The sequence below is a fragment of the Lepisma saccharinum genome, chromosome 7, assembly GCF_977018435.1.
Source record: "Lepisma saccharinum chromosome 7, izLepSacc3.1, whole genome shotgun sequence".
Lineage (NCBI taxonomy): Eukaryota > Metazoa > Arthropoda > Insecta > Zygentoma > Lepismatidae > Lepisma > Lepisma saccharinum.
In genome coordinates, this window is record NC_139235.1 from 97,825,542 (window position 1) to 97,845,837 (window position 20,296).

The following is a 20,296-nucleotide window of genomic DNA, read 5'->3' on the forward strand; positions in this document are numbered from 1 at the left end:
AACCCCCTTCTGTTTTTCCGGTATTTCCCTAGTTGTCTTTCCTTTCTTATAATCGGTGAAGTATTTTTCTACATTCTTTGGTGCATTCATCCCGCAAACGATTCCAAAATCTCTCGTTATTTTTCCGATTTTTTCCGATACGGATTGATGGTAAGGGATGCCAACGTACTTTACCCTCCTATTTTCGATTTTTTCCCCTTCTTTTTGATCCCCTTCTTTCCTAATAATTTTCCGTGCTCTCTCCGCTATCTTATCCATTTCTCTATTTGTGTATCCATTTTTTAATCCTGTTTATCTTATCCACCGAATTTCGTTGTCTTTTTCTTTTTCATTATTGCATAGTCTACCGGCCCTAATAAAAAAGTTAAGGAATACGTTTTTCTTTGTTATTTCGGGGTGCGCCGATTCCTTGTTAATATATAAGTTCCCCGATAGGGGTTTATGATGTACTCCTGTTCTAATCCTATTCCCTTCTTTCAAGATACTAAGATCCAGGAAATTGATTTTTCCATCGCTTAAGTTTTCCCTAGTGAAGTTTATTCTTTCGTCTTGTTTTTCTAATTCTTCAAAAACCTTGTTCAGTGCTACCCCCTTTCCTATAATCAAGATATCATCAACGTATCTCCCATAATATTTAATACACATTCCTGTTTTTTCCAAAGCTGCCTTCTCAATGAAGTGCATAAAAATGCTCGCTACTATACCCGAAATGGGGTTTCCCATCGCCAAGCCTTCTTTTTGTCTATAAATACTGTCATTGACATAGAAAAAGTTATATTCCGTTACAAGGTTATACCATCGTACATATTCCCAAGCAGTTAGGATGTCTATTCCTTTTTCTAACAGCCACCTTAGTAAACAATCTCCCGCCCGCCCCCTCGGTACACTTGGGTATAAGTTAACAACATCAAAACTACTTATTGTATCCTCGTCATCAATTTCCAGATTTTCTATACATTCTTTAACTTCTACGGCATTCCTAACGCTATATTGGGTGTTCTCATTTACCTTCCTTATTCTTTTTACCAGCAATTTTGCTAGCCCATATCCAGGATGTTCGTATGTTGGTATAATAGGTCTAAGTGGTATGCCTTGTTTGTGTGTCTTAGGTATTCCAAAAGCAATTGGTATGTTGCCAACTTTAATTTCCTTAATAAGGATTTTCTTTTCGCTTGTGCCCAATGTAATGCTTGTCTCTACCCCTTTTTTGATCTCTCTTCTAATCTTATTAATAGGGTCTTTCTCTATTTTCTCAAAATCGTTACCTTTAAAGCTATCTTCTAATTTTTGGTGATATTCCTCTCTGTCCATGCATTGTGATTTATGCATGTTTTTTAGATTTTTAACTTTTTTACCTGTGAATAGGTCTACTGTACAAGTTTTATTAGGGAACGGCTTGGTTTTTACGTACTTCTAATAGCAAAAACTTAATATTTTAAATGTACCCTAACCAACCCTTAACCACAATCCTCATATTACATTTTTGACGCAGTACTATGCCAAGTACTTAGTTTTTATACGAACCTGAGGAAAGAGATAGTCAATCTCTGAAACGTCGTTCTACAATAAGAGCACTATACTCACATACGTAAGTACAATTTTTAACTTTCCTTTTCTATATTCTGGATTTGTGAGTAACACGCGACAAACCTATAAAATGCTAATCAGAAAGAGAAGCTAGAAAGTTTTTATTAACAGTTTTTGAAAGGCAAACTTGCATTCGATTGATATCATCCTGGCAGGGGTGGATAAAGATCATGATTTTTATTTAAAAACTCATTTTTCATTATTTTTATTTAAATCATTTTTTAAAATTCAAATCGATTTTTTATATATATTTTTAAAAAAAACACCTAAAATTGCTTGTATGTTTTTTGGCCCCGTACATATAAATATATATTTTTTTATAGAAGGGCTTTTTCTGGTAAAAGGCCTTGTAAAAATTTTGAACAGTTTGATTAAAGGAAATAGAAGAATATGTATAATTATACATATTTCTGTTTCTGATAATATATATTTGGTCTAGGAATTAATTCGTGCAGATGTTACACACACATTGAAGCTGTAGTTCAAACACAAAATACATAAATACCTTAAGAAAAATATTGTCCATCGCGAGCCACCACTTTCGCCCATCTGTCAGGCAAGTTATGGATTCCATGGCGAAAGAAGTCCTCATCCTTTGAAGCGATCCAGTCAGAGACCCATTTTTCGATAGCTTCTGAAGAAGTGAACTGCTGTCCAATCAAATCGTTATTCATGCAATCGAACAAGTAGTAGTCCGAAGGAGCAATGTCTGGTGAATACAGTGGGTGGGGTAAAACTTCCCATCCGACATTTTCTAAATAGGTTTTGACCGGTTTTGCGACATGTGGGCGAGCATTATCATGTTGAAAAATAAGTTTATCATGTCTATTCTCCCATTCTGGTCGTTTCCTGGCCAGAGCTTGCTTCAAACGCATTAATTGTCGTCGATAACGTTCTCCATTAATAGTTTCACCCGGTTGCAGCAGCTCATAGTACACCACACCTTTCATATCCCACCATATGCACAGCATAACCTTTGCACAGTGAATATCTTGTTTCGGTTGTGATGGACCTGGTTCACCTGGCTTCACCCAGGCCTTTTTTCGTTTTGGGTTCTCGTAATGGATCCACTTCTCATCGCCAGTAACAATGCAATGCAAGAACCCCTTTCTTTTCTGTCTTTGAAGCAGCAATTCGCAAATGGTTTTTCGTCTTTCAACGTCTCTTGTCTTTCAATTCATGTGGAACCCAATGTGACATCTTTTGAATCATTCCCATGGCTTTGAGGCGTTTGGAAATTGTTTTTTGATCAACGCCTAAATACGATGACTTTCGGTAGCACTTTTCTGCATGTTAAAGTAATGAAGCAGAACACCCCGCAAAAACACTTTATCTGGCACGAACTGCGCCATGTTCAGTTGACTACAAAATGCTGTTGTTGACGCGTCAATCAACTGCCCTATACTACAAACGATGCGCTCTGACAGGAGTTCTCAACGCATGTGTGGATACACGGAACTGTGGGACGATACGCTCGTTACGCCATCTCTTGTCCAGGCGCACAAATTAATTCCTAGACCAAATATACTGGGTGATTTTTTTAACCTGAATCATTTGAATATCTTGAAATAAAATCATCCTACAAAAAAATGTTCGGAATAAAAAGTTGATAGTTTGGAGGGGGAAGTTTAGTGGTGCAACAAAAGAACACCCCCTCCCCCTCTTGTAGGTGGGGCGGGGGCAACTGTGAAATTTCAAATAGAAACCCCTAATTTTTGTTACAGATTCGGATTTTACGGAAAAAAATACATAAGTTTTGTCTGAAACATTTTTTTTGATTTTTGATAGATGGCGCTATAATCGACAAATTTTCATTTCTTGAATGTTTAGACTTTAAAAACAATGTATTTCATTTCGCAATTCATTTAAATTCAAAAAATAAAACATTTTTGTTCCAGGACTTGGAATTGTTGTAAAACAAATTCCTTTGTTTAGGTTTAACACTTCCTTCAGTAGTAAATTGATTGACTGACGTTGAAACGAAGCAAAAGAACGCACCCTGCCTGGAAAACGCTCAGCATAAACAATGACAGCTTGACGGAGATTCCTGCCAGATTCTCCATACACGAGAACCATTTCAATTTTCCATTCCACAGTTAATACATCCATTGATATTAAAAAGTATCAACAGCTTAGTCAAATTAATCGCTCGGAGCATTCTTGTGATCTAAAAAACAATGATTTAACAGGAAAAGTCTAAAAGGAACTGTTTCTTGAAATTGTTTTATTTTTTTTCTGTTTTAGCTTTGTTAAGCATCTTTGACACAACAATAAAAAAAATTAAACAAATATTGAATCTAACTTTTAAATGTTGTAAATAGGCAAATTACCAGTTTAATGAAATCTCAAAAGATTTGTCAAGAATTAGTACAAAGTTCATGCACGAGAATGTTTTATTTTTATTTAATGTGTTCTTTTAATGCACCACCAACCCTCCAAACTATCAACTTTTTATTTCAAACATTTTTTTGTAGGATGATTTTTTTTCAAGATATTCAAATGATTCAGGTTAAAATAATCACCCAGTATATATGAACCTACTTTATAAAAGTTTGTTGAGTGGGCTAATGAAACTATAATAATTTCAGTAACTTTTCTTCCAGTCAAAATAAACATTCTTCTGGATGTACTATATAATTGAATCGGTGAGACCAAGAAGGGAAAGATTCCACTCCACCTTACTTTTGGGAAATCAAAAAAAAAAAAACCATAGCAACCTAAGCTAAAAGCCGGATGAAGAAACCTACAATTACAAAGTTATTCATCTTAACCATAGTAACAATATTCCATAAGTGGTTTGTTTTTAAAATCTTTATTTTAGCTCTGATATGTATTCAAAGTATTCAGCCCATTTTGTTCAAAAAGTGGAATCTTTCACTTCTTGGTCTCACCGGTTCAATTGTAACTTAAAATATTTTTACAGTCTTTGTAGCTGAATTTTGGCCATTTTTTTAATGATATTTTGCAATGTATCAGCTGCCATGTTTATTTACACCTTAATGATAACGACACTGTTTACTGTTCAACATGATTAGTATTTTGTATATTATTCTACACAAAGTTTTTGCTATTTTTGCCTATAAAAATTATTGAATTTTAACCAGAGAACTTCAAGTGTGTTTACAGTTTGCATATTACAGTTCCTTCCATATGTCTTCACCTCATCAGTACATCTATTTTGTTTCCTTTCTTTTCCTTTCTTAGAGCCTAATAAACACCATTAAATGATTACGAGAGTAATGTACTTTCACCAAAAGTGATTCTGATATCTACAAATTCCTTATGAACATTATTCCATAAATTATTTCTTTAAAGTGATTTAAATTAGTGATTTTAATTTTAAAAATCGCCTGATTTAATTCAATCCACCTTTCATCCTGGCATTTTTTTCTTTAATGGCTCAACACTGCTCGTTTTCTGAGAATTCTGATCCTGGTGAAGCTCTGTTTTGCTCTGTCTGAAAACAATGTACCATATTTACACATGTATGATGCACACTTTTTTCCAAAATTTTTTTTCCAAAAACTGTGGTGCGCATTATGCATGGAATAATTTGGACAGCCAACAAGAAACCATGCATGTTTTTACTATGCCACTGCATATAACAAATATGTATCAACAGGCTCAAATACAGGCCATGTGACACGAATGGGACAGGAAAGAGGAGTTTACAGGATTCTTGTTGGGAAACCTGATAGTGAGAGACCAATAGGAAAACCAAGACAAAGATGGAGGGATATTGTTGAGATGGACCTAAAGGAAAGTGGCAGGGATGGAAAAGAGTATATATATGTGTTGCTCAGGATAGGGAGAGATGGAAGGCCTGTGTTGCTGCAGCCATGAACCTTCGGGTTCAAGAAGGCGAGAGAGTTTAGACTCAAACACGAATTACCAAGAAGGAAGGGGAAGAAAAAGTGAAATTGCATTTCCCATGATTTTTCACTTTGTAACAGAATGTTTTGCAACACCAAGGAAAGTGGAGTCGTTCTGTCAGCATTCGAGCATGTACCTCCTGTCACACGGGATGTGTAGCAGCAGTATTTGTCTGGCGGGGAATAATAGAAAATAATTTCCTGAGTGCTGCAAATCCATAACATAATTTTGATCTCACTTTCTTCTACTACAGAATAAACAAGGTGGTTACAGAAGTGAATGCACACACGCACCTTATGCATGCATAAAGTGATACCACATTCACTCCCATTTACTGCATTTCACCAAGCTACACACCATACTGTGCTTCTCCTGGTTGGGTTCACATCCAAAGGAATGACTTTTCATGCCTTTGACATTCTTTGGCAAACAGAGGGCTGGCTACTAAAAAGTGTATGTAACGTACGTGCTTCAAACATCCTGAAAACGCCACTGTTCACTCCCCCCCCTTTCCCCTAGCTGGTTAAGACTCCAGTACGAAATAGCAGGTGTGTAAAATGATCAGTACAGTCAGTTTTCATATTGGGCTGAAAGTTTTCATTTTTTTGAAACTGTAAGTAATGTCTGTATTTTTTTTGTTTTGTTTTGATTATTTTTGTTACTGTATTTTGGGGGATACAAGATGACTTTTCAGTGAAAACCAAATATGTTATGAAGGCTGTTGAGGAAAGTAATATTATTTGTTCAAGAAGAATACACAACTAAAAGACACTAATAGTGATCCCGACCTTTTGATTCCGTCATCATTGCAGGTACTCTGTAACATTATGAGTACATGGCACAACCAGGCCCGTAGCCAGAATTGTTCTCCAGGGGGGCTCACAGGTTATCGGGGGGGGGGGGGGGGCTAATAAACCAAGTTCATTTTTCTAAAGTTTGTAATAAATTAAGGTAAATTTTGTGTGTCAGGGTCATTAAGTTAATGTAAATTATAAAATTTATAGATATTTAAAAAACCAGTATTTGTATATCTTCTAAAACATCTCTTGAAGTGTTAATTGACAGGTCGTGAAACCATCCCTTAATGCACACTGCATATTATTTTTGATGACCCAATTATTTATATCCTACAAGTAAAAATGAATAGGAGCATGCATATTTCATTTTTGACGAAAACACGAAATGTGAAATAACACATTCTCATGTTAATTTTTAATGTTTCTGAAAGGTGTGAGGTGCATTTTACTACCCTGCGAAATGAACTGCAAAATGCGAAATAGACTCTTATACACGAAATTTAGTTTATTTATCGATGCGACACTTTTTGAAGTTTGAATTATCCTGTGAGTTATGCAATTCTGCTGTAAATATTTGAGAAGCAAGAATGGACCTCTTTATACAGGAATAAACTTAATGCTGTGGTAACTACATTAATGTGCTATTGGAAGGGTTATGTTTATTATTGTAATAAGTGCAGTTTTTAAATCAAATTTTGGATTATGTTCACAATTTTAAAAGCAAATTTGATCTTTTGATTGGTTTTTTCACCCCCATAACACCGAAATTTTATTTTATTTACTGCTTTTGAACCCAAAATTGATTCTGTTTTTGTAACGAAATTTTGCTTTCTTATTTACCAAAAATATGTGCCTCTAAAAATTAACAATATTCACTTCAATCACAGTTCTTATACCGTACATTCCACCCCCAGCAGAAGCAATAAGACTTCCCTTGATTCCCAAAACTTGGGATCTATTGACATTTGGTGCAGATGTGGAAGGAATGTGGATGATGACATCCAAGTCACAGATTTCTGTCAAATGAGAGGCTGCAACAGGGGTTGGGAAGGTACAGATAAAGAAGCTCCCCTCTGGAAGAAATTTCTAGTCTAGAACTGGGGTTCCCAAACTTTTTCGTTTCACGGCTCCTTTAGTATTTCAAGATTTTTCCGCAGCGCCCAAGTCAGAATGTCGGCCTATCTAGCATTTGCAACGCTCAGTTAGTGTGGTTGTGTTGCTTCAAATTCAGAAACATCTTATGTGTAAAAAGTACTAAATATTTAGAAAAATCATAATTTCTGTGAAAATATTGGAACATTTCGCTGCTCCCCTGCAAACTAGCCACACAGGGCCCGATTAAGACGAAATTGGGCCTGATGCTTGAAATCTTCGGTGAACAAATAAACACAACGACGTTATAGTTATGTCACAGCGAAAAGAATAATAGTAACTGTATAATAAGTAATGCTGTGTCTAGGCGACCGAAATTGGGGTTCGAAATTTCATTCTAAGATTTATTTTCAGGTTAATTTAGCAAAAGAAAAATGTTCAGCTTTTGGAAAATTCTCGTCTGTTTTCATCTGGGCCTTTTTCAGGAATGGGCCTAATGCTGTAGCATCAATAGCACCCACCTTAATCCGGCCCTGGCCACAGATCCCCAAGGCAGTGCGGTGCACATTTTGAAACCACTGGTCTAGAGAATCTTCTAAATACTTGCTCCTACTTAGACTTCGGCTCATAAGCAAGATTGAACGAATATAATAGCTGCTATTCATGTTCTGTGAATTTATCTTTCATCTAGTTGTGAGCCAAATAATATCTGCTGTCTACATTTTCACTCTTCACTGCAAACAAATTAGTATGCAAAATAGTTTTACCTAATGTCAAGGGGGCTGGTAGCAGTGTCAGGGGGGCTGAGCCCCCCCTGCCTGGCTACGGGCCTGGGCAGAACTCATGCTAGAAGGAATGGGAGAAATGAATACGAAAATGCTTGCAAAAGTAGTGCAGAAAGTTATTAAGAAATGACATAAATAGTTAACATCGGTAACAAAAGAAAGTAAATTACGACAACTTTACCTTACAGTAATTATATTTTTTCTCATAATTATTATTTTTGAATGGGAATTTTTCTTACCTTAAATGTTCTTGTTCCAAAATGAAAACATATTTTAATCATTTTAAAAATTATGTGGTTAGATAGTATATTTGTAATGAAATCCCAGATTTCTTTTCATAATGCTAATTTTTTGCTAGAATACCATTAACCCGTTCCCTGCGAAATGTTCTGACAAAATTATTTCCCATTCTGTGTATTTTTTTTTAAAATTTATTTGAGAAATCCTGAATACAGAGAGAATCCATTTTATATCAGGATATCAACAGAGAGAAAAATAGAAATTAACAAATATGAAGCACACACACATATGTAACAAGAATAAAAAAATAAAAAATAATAATAAAACAATAACTAGGCTATAACATATATGTATTAGTTTCTCTTCAGCTGCTTGATGCATGCATTTCTGAAAGCCTGCTTAGATAGATGGAAGACTGGAGGATCATTTAGTGTATTGTACCTTGTTTGTAGCCTATAGAGAAGTGACCTTTGTTCTAGGGATAGCCTTGAGGCTTTTGTGTAAAAGAAGTTGTTGCATTTGCTGTTGGTACGTGGGATCCGGATGTGAAGATGTGGCAAGAGTTTGTTAGTGAAAATTTGTCCATTCATGATTTTGAAAAGAAATGTTAGATCTGAAACTTGACGGCGAAGGGACGGATCGTGAATTTGAAGAGTGGTTAGAATTTCATGTTTGGAAAAGTTTGCAAGGGCTGGACATCTATGTTTGAGTATTCTGATAAAGAAATTTACCACTTTGTTTCTTCTCTTTATATTGCTATCACAGGCCATTGACCAAATACAGGAACCATATTCAAGAATAGGTACAATGCACGTTGTAAAATAGGTTTTGAGGGCAGAAACGTGTGTGATATCTGTAAATTTGTAAATTAGCTCAAGGGTTTTCATGACACTCGAAGTTATGTAATCTATATGGTGGCTGAAAGTGAGTTTGCTGTCGAAAATGACTCCAAGATCTTTGTGCTGTTGTACGAATGGGATGATTTTGTTGCATAATCTATAGGATGGTGCTGTAAAATTGGATTTGAGTTTAAACCTCATAAAAACGGATTTTTCGGGATTTATTTTCAGATTCCAGTCTTGGCACCAGTGTTCAATGTGTGTGAGATTGTCTTGCATGGAACATGTGTCTTCAACTGAAGCGATGTTTCTAAATAACTTACAGTCATCAGCATACAATAAAATTGAGCATTCTGGAGAAATATATTCATAAATATCGTCCATGAAAAGAGTGAATTTGCGTAGTAATATTATATAGTAGCTACTGCTACTGCTTCAGCACAATTCATCCGAGTATCATGGTTCATTCGCCTTTCTCTTCAGAATAGAACAGGCTTTCAAATGGTATCACACACATGTGTACATCAAGTATGAGGAAAGGGAAATTTCCCTCCGAAAAATCCCTTTTGGTTACTTTGGGGCCCTCTGGACCGGCCCTGTATATAGGTACCCGATTATAATCTACCTTGAAAAATACTATGATCTATACGTAATGCGTCCGCCAAGTTTCATTGCAATATTTTCAATAGGTATGACGGATGAGGGAAAAAATATTTCGCAATCCTGTTTGACAATACTATTAGATACTAATCGGGGAAAGGGGTCCCTGGTTCGATACCCGGTGGAGGCACATAGTGGTTCAGATCCCACTTTAAACTGTAGGTCCAGTCCCGTTTAGTCTTACTGTGCATAAAGTGGACTTAAAACACCAAATCAATCAATCAACTAATCGGGGATAATTCAGGAAATTTCCCTCCAAAAAATCTTTTTTGGTAACTTTGAGGCCCTCTGGACCAGCCCTGTATATAGGTACCTGATTATAATCTACCTTGAAAAATACTATGGTCTATATGTAATGCGTCTGACAAGTTTCATTGCATTATCTTCAATAGGTATGAGGGATAAAGGAAAAAATATTTCGCAATCCTGTTTGACAATAATATTAGAAACTCACAAACTCAAGAACCAAAAATAAATCACCAACAGTTCAAACAACATAACACCAAAAAAATGTACATAAAGCAACTGACTAAACGCAGCACACAAACGAACTCACGTTTGCACTTTGTCAACATAACACCAAAACAGTTTACTTTCCTCTGAACTACTTATTCTTCTCTTTCTTTGTTGGCACTGAAAATCGTGACTAAATAAAAGATCATTGTTTCTTCAATAGCAAAACATATGTTTCAGCAACAAAAAACGTATTATTCTGTTCAACACAGGTTACTTCAGTCAGAGATGTTCACGGGCGTAATATTATGCCCAACACAGAAGAAGCTATAGTGATAACAGGGAAGGGGTTAATCATTAACTTTGACCACCCCTGTTTCCACCCCTGAAACAGCTTGATTAGCATTTATTGTTCTCTCCCTTGCCACCCACACAACAGAAACTCTTTGTTTCTCTTTTTAATGTTTTGAAGGTCGAGGGTCCAAAAGTTTCCATGAGTACGTTTTATATTGGAATGACATACCATGCTTGTAGAAAATATAGCGCAGGGAAGCAATGACAACACTGTTGTTCTCTCGTGGGCCACGTTCCTAAACCTCCCTTGATGGAATGAGTAAATCTACTAGATAAGAAATGAAAACGAATTAAAATTTTCATTTGACCGTCCCTCGTAATTTTAACAAGCAAAACACAATTTTTTGTTCATTTATGTAACTTTTTAATTGCAGAGAATTTGGAAATTGCTTTTGAGCCAAAGAGAATAGACCATGCCGAGATAGGAAGATACTTCAGCAAGTTCTGTGGCACCCATTACCTGCCAAATGATGAGAAGGCAACGGAGTACCCAGAGGATGCACAAGTTAGAGAACGTCTCTTAACCAACACATTATGAAAGAGAAAGTCTCCCGCAGAAACATTACGCAGGTTCTTAAGATTTTTCTCAATAAAATAGGGGTCTCAATCTTTGCAATTCTGACATCAAAATGTTTTAATTACCTCAATTATATTAATTTATCAATATAATAATTTCTATGTAGAGAAGCATGATATATTCTGTACATGGTCCATACATTGAAAAGCAACTTGGAGATGTATTTACCGTGTAACTGCAATATGCCCCATGAGTACTAATTACTACATCGACATATCCCCTTGTGTATTTATTTACTCAGTTACTAATGAGCATAATTTGTATCACACTTACTTAACATGCAAATCTGATCTAATTTTAAGAAATATATTTTTAGTAGTTCATTCTAATCCAGTTGCAGTTCTTTTTTCCATGTAGTTTTTCGTTGCGATCGATTTTCCCATATGTCTGGTAGCTTCATCAGTACGTGTCTGAGAAGGCTAGCTACCAGACAGGTGGTGAAATTGATTGCAAACAAGAAACTACATTGTGAAATGAACTGCAAGTGAATTAGAGTGAACTACCTCTTCGTGTCTATCCACCGAACGGATTTCTTTAGATACAATGTATATTTTAGCATTTGTAGTTTCTACAACGTATCACAAATCCTTGAAAGTGTATGGTGTTCAGCCTAAACATATACCCTGGATGACAGTTGACAGTGTACATTTATGCTGAACACCCTGTATGTGTGCTTCCACTAACGACTGTGTTGTTACAAAATGGTTCTTAAGAAGTTTCTTTATTTTATGAGATAATATTCAATATTTGCTCTTTTTGCACGTGGAAAAATTACACATCAGTAAATTCGGGCATCAATATTTGTAGTGTGCCTTCTGCTCTTTTGAAGATCACAATGCATTTGGTATATTTATAGAAAACTAAAAGTCCTGATCTTGCTTTCATGGGGAGGGGGTGAACTGACAGACAGCATTGATGTCAACCACTGCCTAAAATTGTGAATTTTTACCTAGAATTTCGACTTTCAAGCTAAATTTAGGAGTGTGATAAATGTGACTGCTACTCATTTATTTATTTTTGTTTGTTTGAGTTTGTGTTTTAAGTCCACTTTGTACACAAATAGGCCTATGGGGACTGGACAAACAGTTTAAAGTGCGATCTGAACCACAATGCATCTCCACTGGGTATCTTTTGATTAAAAGACGAAGTCATTTTTATTTTTGTGCATGATGTTGCTAGCAGTGTAAGCCAACCCCTGATCTACGATGCAACATTTTAAAGAATTGAATTAGTATCTTCCCCAATGGTATAATTGTAATTGTAATCAAGGGTTCAAAGTTTGATACTTGGTGGAGGCACATAGTGGTTCAGATCCCACTTTCAATTGTAGGTCACGTTCCGATTAGCCTTTCTGTGCATAAATTGGACTTAAAAAACAAACTCAACAACAACATAAAGAAGTGAAATACAATCTAAATGATATGAACATTTAATGAAGAGTGCTTTCCTTTTTCCAAGTACTTCAGTACTTTTCAAATCTGAACTGTGAACGTTTGTAAATATACGAGGATCACATTTTCATTGAAGCCCTACTTTTCCTACTTGTTGACCCATTGCATAATATTTCATCAGTATGATAATTCACGGCTCCTTCAGCCCACCAAATTTCATATTTATAGCTCAGTGGTTTCAGAGATATTGCAGCATTAAAAATATGATCAGTTGTTTGATTTTCGTAGACTGACCGGTCAATCAAAATAATGTATGTTGCATTACAGTAGCATCTGCTAGGTCCCCAGTTGCAGATCTTAACATTTGGTACTTTCCGAAATATCGGCAGGACACTTTGATAAATTGTTGTCGCTAACAGCCAGTCAGTCAGCCGGTTTATGTTGTGTAGGATTAATCCAGTATCGGTATCAGCTCAGTGTTAGTTAAGATACAGGGTGTACACAAAGTGTCTGACACATTTTAATTATTAATAAATGAGAAACTAATGAAGATACAAATAAACTGGTGGCAACGACCGATAGATAAACTGAAAAAGTTAATATACTGTACCAGTACACTTCTGTGTGTGTTCGTTTTGTCGCACGGAGAATGTTGAGACGATAATAGATTTTTTTCACCCGTTTGGGTCAGCATGTCGACATCCACACTAGATATCGCATTGCTTATTCTGGCTTTATTTTCATCACTTTCGTAAGGTTCGTCAAAATCGTGCTGCTGGTCCGATTCCTTGACTCACGAGATCACCAGACAAAACCCCATTGAACTTTTTATTTGGGGATGTGTGGCAGAAATTTTTATGAGTGATAAGTGATGAACATATGAACTGAAAACCAGAATAAACAATGCGATAGTGACTGTTTATTTTTTAATTTATTAATAATTAAAATGTGTCAGACACTTTGTGTACTATTTGGTACGTTTACCATCCCACTAAATTTTATCTTTCTAGTTATGTTAGTTGCAGAGATTCAGGCATTGACAGGCACAATGATAAGGGAACTCTTTTCATCATTTATTGATTAGTACCCTAAGAAAATACATGGTTCATTTAAAGTACTTTGTTGTGGCCAATTTCACAAACTAAAATACAAGAACATGGTAACATTGAGAGACCAAAGTCCCTATATATAAAATTTTCAGAATGATAACTCTACTTGTATAGTGTAATAATGCTTTCAAAGATAAATATTACATCCATACATGAATGTTTTTAATAAATATTGTACTATTCTGTGTAAATACATTTGAGCTCACTGTAGCATTTGTATGTTAATATCAAAATGTATATATGAACATAGGCATATATTTTATAATATGTAAACAAGTTTCTAATCTTCTTTTTTCTGTATATGTACAAACGTAGTAAACGTGTGATCCAGTTGAGTTTACTGTTCACATATGTATATGTAAACATGGTGTACTATTGTACAAGGAATAAATATGTAGGGTTTTGCCTGTGATTGGTGTTTTCTATTGAAAATATTTTTTATCCAGTGAGATAGATTGGAGAAAGAAACGAGGTTTTGAAAAACTTATTACCGTTTCTCTGTGTCTCTACAGCGTTCATAGTTCATTCTAATGAGTTCATGTTTCATTTTTCTGCACCCTTTTTTGTTCGGTGGCTTTGTCAGGCATGTACTGCAGGGTGTCTACCAGTCAAGAAATCAGCAGGAAAGTCAAGAAATTTTGCTTGTGGTCAAGAATTTTTGCTATATTTTTACAGTATAGTGAATTCACATTGTTGTATACCTGTACTAGGATTTGATAAAATTGAATATTTGGAAATCTAAAATTGTATTGAGTTCTTAAGAATTACATTCTTATATGTGTGAAGTTTTGTAAAAATATTAAATAAAGTAATGTGGCCATTCCCCATCCAGGATGAAGTCTGAAGCATTAATTTTTACATACATTATTAATTAAATGAAGGATACATCTCTTGTTAAAGTACAGCTTCAGTTTTCATCTTAACCGGCCTTGTGGTAGAGGTTTTTATATTCAATAAAAATATCTATTTTCTTAATTTCCAACTATACATAATAAGGGGCCATTAAAAAAATACTAAGAGAAATAGGAAAAAAAGGGTAAGAAAAAGAAAGTAAGGTCAAGAAAAAGTCAAGAATTTTGGATTTGTCATTTTGGTAGATGCCGTGTAGTCTTGCTGCAGGCACCGCTTGTGTTCATGGTGGCGCTAGTTGACGTGTGCCTTTCACTTTTCACTGTAACGTCGTGGGCATGGTACTTCCTTTTGCCATGCATCGGGATTTTGGCACCGTTGTCGTCTGCATCCGTGGCAAGGCGTTCATTTTTGTTTGCAGACAGGCTTTTTTACAAGTGCTTAAGGTCCGTGCATGTGTTTTTTTGTTGCATTTCCAAGAATTACTGAACAAACCCTTACCCTCTGGGAAGCAGACGATTGACAAGATCAAAAACCTAAGCAAAGTGAAAGCTGCGACCAAACTTCTCTAAGGCATTTAACTACCTGGTAAAGGTTGTGTGGATATAAAATAAATAATTAAGCAATTCTTGCTCGCAAACTCACGTGGTAAGAAAGATGGACAGTATTGTTACCATGCTGAGTAGTTTCCAGGCCAGATGATTGCGGAGTTTTTGGGAAAGGCGAGTGAAAGTCGCTGTGGAATTTGTTTTATCTTACTTTCAAGCAGGGGAGGGAGGGTGGGTTGTGGATTCAAAAATGTCTTCTTGTTTTCGTCCCTTCTGTATAGGTCTTTTATGTGCCTGTTCCGATACCGCAGCATCTTGTATTTATTGCAAATAACAGAGAATCGACACTACAGCATAAAGAGGCGATATTTTAATAACTGTATTTGTATATATTTTACGTCGCTTTTCTCCGACTCCAGATTAGCCCAAACGACAAGAATGAGTAGTGCATGAAACTGAAGAAGGGCCACAATCCATATATTTTTTTCAAAACTGCAATACGTTAATAAGTCTTGCCACATTACAAAAAGCCATTTCTTTGCATCCTCTGGGTCTGCAGAGATGTTTACGTAAATAAATATTACCAAACTTACCAAATGTCACAAGACATTTTAAAATGTTTAATACTACATGAGAATAATTTGGGTATTTAATGTCATTAAGAGTGGGCTGGAGGTTGGCATGAAAGTAGTTTCCTGGCCCGATGCGATACAGAGACACCTAGCGACATATCAGTGAACTAGCAATTTTTCTCTGTTGTGTCCTAAACTAGAGGAAGAGCACAGGCCGGAGGGCAGAGGACCTCCCCCCCATGGTGGAAAAACTTGCCACCATGTTTCCCCCCTGCCTTCACCACCCCCTCCCCTTCGTGACCGCTGTGAAAGGGCACCATCTGTTTCATTTCATTCTGGTTTCGGCTTCTTTCAAGATTTCTCCACTGGCAAAATATTCACTGCTGGCTGGCCACAGCAGACAGTCAGGACCTTCACAAATGAGATTTGGACTGAATAAATTTTGTTGATTACAGTGGCTGCTATAATTATGTAGAATTTCTCTTTGTGCGGTTGAGATTATAAATTGAGAGTAAAGAAGGAGGTAGAGATTATCAGTTGAAAGTAACGACGAATCAAGTAAGAATAACTAATTGAAAGTACGCTGTGTAAATGTATAGCATACCAGTGGCAGTGATAACAAGGCAGAGGCATACTAGTCGCCATTTACTTTCTTTTTTTTGTAGGGGGTTTCGTGTTGATACAAAATTTGTATCTAATAGTAATAAGCACAAACAATAGTAACAGTTATTATTTTAACTACTACGAACAGTGCTGATAATAATTCGAGATGGACGGGAGCGAGACTATAATCTTCCAAGTCCCTTCGTGCAGTTCTCATCGTTGAGTTCACAGCAGATATACTGGGCCAAGGTTGATCTGTTTGGTCTATTTTACTTCGCCTTTCTGCCACTTCTTACTATTCGCGAAGATGGGAGGGAATGAGTGATGATATGAAATTGATGAAAGAACACCCCCCCCCCCCCATGCCCAGGCCTGGATTCGATTGATTGGTTTCAAACTGAAATTTCAGTCCAACTAACAATAGTATGATCTTCGAGATGAGCACTATACGTGTTACAAAGCACTCTTAAAAAATCCCCAGTGAATTGGTCAAAATAAATTGACAGAATTTCGAGGAGAGGTCGAGCCGCTGTGAGCCCACACCTTACGCCAATATATGTAAGTAAACCCGTGGCGCAACAGCCCGTGAAGGCAAGGGCCTACTCACTCACTCACTCACAAGGGCCGGCCTCACTAATACACCAACCAGTTACAGGGTGACGTGTGGTCAGCACGACGAACCCCCCAGCCGTTGTTGAAGGTTACCCCAATCTCCTCAACAGGTCCTAAAGACCAGCCATGTCAAACTCAATTCGTGAGTAGGGCCGCATAACTATAATGTCAAAACTATCCGGGTCACACATCTAGAACCCCAACACCTTGAAGTCCAGAACTAAGTGGTACGACCCAACGGTGCCGGATTCCAGTGATTGTTATTGCAGCATCGATATGTAAATTATATATAGACCTCCCCCCATATTTTTTCATGGTTATAGTATTTTACATGTTACTTTCGAGTATAAATTGGTTACAATTGTGAAAAACTTTTTGCAAGAAACTGTTTGTGTGCAATTATAGTTTCGTTTCGCACAGATTTGACAGTTTTTTTTAACAAGCTTCTCAAAAGTCTGCAATAAGTTTTTTGTGAGCATGAAACTCTTAATGCAAACAACAAATATTTTGTCAGTCATTCTTGATCATTCGGCTCGGCTGTTTCATTAATCTTCCATTATGGAAAACAACTTTTCACCAAGGCAAGTAAAACCAAAATTAATAAAATTTCTTCAGCAAAATAGCTTATTCGAGGATACTCCTATGGGAGATATGAGAAAAATCAAGGATAGCCCACCTCGCGACATTTATTTTTCAATACGAGTTGCACTGCAATTCAATAAGTTCCATTCGAAGGCAGGACTTGCACACGCATCATCAAAAGAAAAGGGAGCAGAGCAGAACAAGAATATTGCCCTTCGCACCCTCTGAAGTCTTGAAACCTGTTTCCAAATTCATCACGTAGTATTTTTACTGTGGACAAATATTCCTGCCATTCATGGTATTCCTGAGAAGTTGAGAAGGACAAATTATAACTTTATTAAAAAAGTTTTAATATAACGGAAGACTGTAACTTTGCAAAATGGCCTCCACTTCCTTCAAAATATCAGCCCTTGTGTCACGGGGAGGAATCATTCAAGTAGTTTTACTGTCATATCGAGATGAGAATCGCATCCACGAATGAAGGGAGCTAACCCAGCTAGCTCGCAGACGTTCGTAATTTCACATATTGTGAGCGAAAAGGCAACAACACGAACAATTTCTGCTTTCAATTGTTCGTTGACTAAGTTATCAATCCTCTCCTCAACTGTATTTCTGATTTTTTAATATTTTTTTTTTATTAGCGTTGCTTTTCTGCCACGTTTGGCTAATGGCGACGATGAGGATGAGTAATTGTATGATGAAATTGATGAAGAGACACATACAAAGAACACCCATGCTCAGGCCAGGATTCGAACCCGCAACCTCTGGTGTCGCAACGGGCTGTGCTAACCACTCCTCCACAGAGGTTGGCAAATTTATTTCGTGATATAGAAATACTTCTGAATGAATAAACTTTATCAGGGTACAAATTTTCTACGCTTTTCACTATTCACTTCACAACAAAAGTAAGAATTTCACTTGAAAAATCTACATTCCTCTTCTATAGTCCTTTTCTTACTCCCACGAAGTTTGGGCAGCCATATGGTTCCCTGAAACTTTTACAGAAACTGACTTTTCTTCCAGGTAAATCCTTGAAAATCAAGAAACAAACTCATAGGCGACAGAAAGTATGCACGCTGCCCTCCCCCAGCTGGCAAGATATTTTCGTACTTCAGAAGTAACATGTCCATCAGCTTGCTTAGTTGACACAACACCTACTCTATAATGGAGTGTATACCTGTGTAGGGAAAATTGGTCAATGTGTTCAAGTTTGGATGAGTCTGGTCTTGTATCACGAGAAAAGAGAAAACGCGATAACTACAAATGTATAGATAATTTCAAGCATGAAGTGTTAAGTGGGGCCAAGGCGGGCCGCATTAACAGATGCTGGGGCCTACATGCGGCTCGCGGGCCGCGAGTTTGACTGGCCGAAATATCAGGAGAAATGTTGTTACGCTTCTTCCAGGAGACTCGAACCTGCGCGCGTCCCGTAGCTGGAGAGCCCAAAGCATGACGCCTTGGACCGGACGGTCACGATGCAGGACAGCATGCCCGTAGGCAGAATTTTATTTTTGGGAGGGGGATGCTCATCCCTTATCAGCAGCTGCCATCTAAGGGCGAAAAAGTGAGGGAACCTCTGAAGATGAGTTTTTGTTTCCTAATTTTAATTTGGCAAAGGGGAGCTCTTTCACTGTACCAAGCGCCGTCAACCCTATGCCGGTCGTTTGAGTATCTTGAGTTTGAGTTTCTGTAAGTCTTCTTTATGTATAGATAGGCTAATCGGGACTGGACCTACATTTATAGTGGGATTGAACTATTGGGCGTCCACCAGGTACCAAACTCGGGACCTTTTGACATTACGAGGGTCATCTTTACCATTACGCTATAGGGGAGGCAAAAATATCTGAAACTAAGAAGACATTTTGAATGGACATGTAGAATGTAGGAGGCAGGGTTCGCGCTGAAGAGGAAGAAGACGGAATTCTCCCTCCCCTTTCCTAACCTGTACATCTCTAATGTAATTCTCAATCAAGCCAGGAGTCTTGTCCTTCTACATTTTATGTCACTTTTGTTATTGTTAATGAAGAATTCAAATTAATAATTTGTCTTTAAATCTCAAGTTAGCAAGTCAGCCAAAATTATGTTTTTATACTAAATTTTAGATTAATTGAAGATTTGCAAAGAAACAGTAGACCTTTTCATGATCCTTCCACTCCAAAAACAAATGTTTTGTAAGAGTCACATCAAGTTTATGTTTGGAAATAGTGAAGTTCTAGGAACCACACACACACACACATATGTAAGCAACAACGATAGTAGGCTATTGTAATTTGGAGAGGATGTGATTTGTGAGCGGAACAAGCATGGGAATTTAACGAAGTTCCTTTGCGAATCATCAATTATGTGTGTGTGTGTGTGTGTGTGTGTGTGTACACATATTTCCTACCTGCATCGTTGACTCACAAAGTACTACATGTGAGGTAAAACTATCGAAATGTAAAAAGAGGAAGCGCTACCACCCTCCCCGCCTTTTCTACATTTCATTCAAATCGAACACCAGGCACGTATCGAGATATATATTTCGGAGGGGCTTCCTAAGGTAATGTCTCAAAATAATAATATTAATAATGTTAAATTAAAATAAGTATAATTATATTAAAATAATTAATCTATTTTTATTACATTAATAGATAAGAAGGCGATATAACAACAGTGATACAGTATAACATCACGTATTCATTATCTAGCTTACGTGTAGTTAAGGTCGGCAAAATTTGTAAATAAATAGAAACTGCCCTGGCAAGGAAATTAATGTCAAATAGATAAAGAATAT

The 20,296-nt window shown here is 36.7% G+C and overlaps 1 protein-coding gene across 2 annotated transcripts in view; it reads left to right on the forward strand.

Annotated features, from left to right (window-relative positions):
• LOC145990060 (F-box only protein 21-like) overlaps positions 1 to 14,169 on the forward strand; it is a 51,751-nt gene extending 37,582 nt beyond the window's left edge. For both annotated transcript variants that reach the window (XM_083125712.1, XM_083125713.1), the window contains exon 9: positions 11,055 to 14,169. In XM_083125712.1, coding sequence (XP_082981838.1) covers positions 11,055 to 11,218 — 164 coding nt within the window. In that variant the 3' untranslated portion in view covers positions 11,219 to 14,169. The remainder of the gene's footprint in view (positions 1 to 11,054) is intronic.
• Positions 14,170 to 20,296: the final 6,127 nt, after the last annotated feature.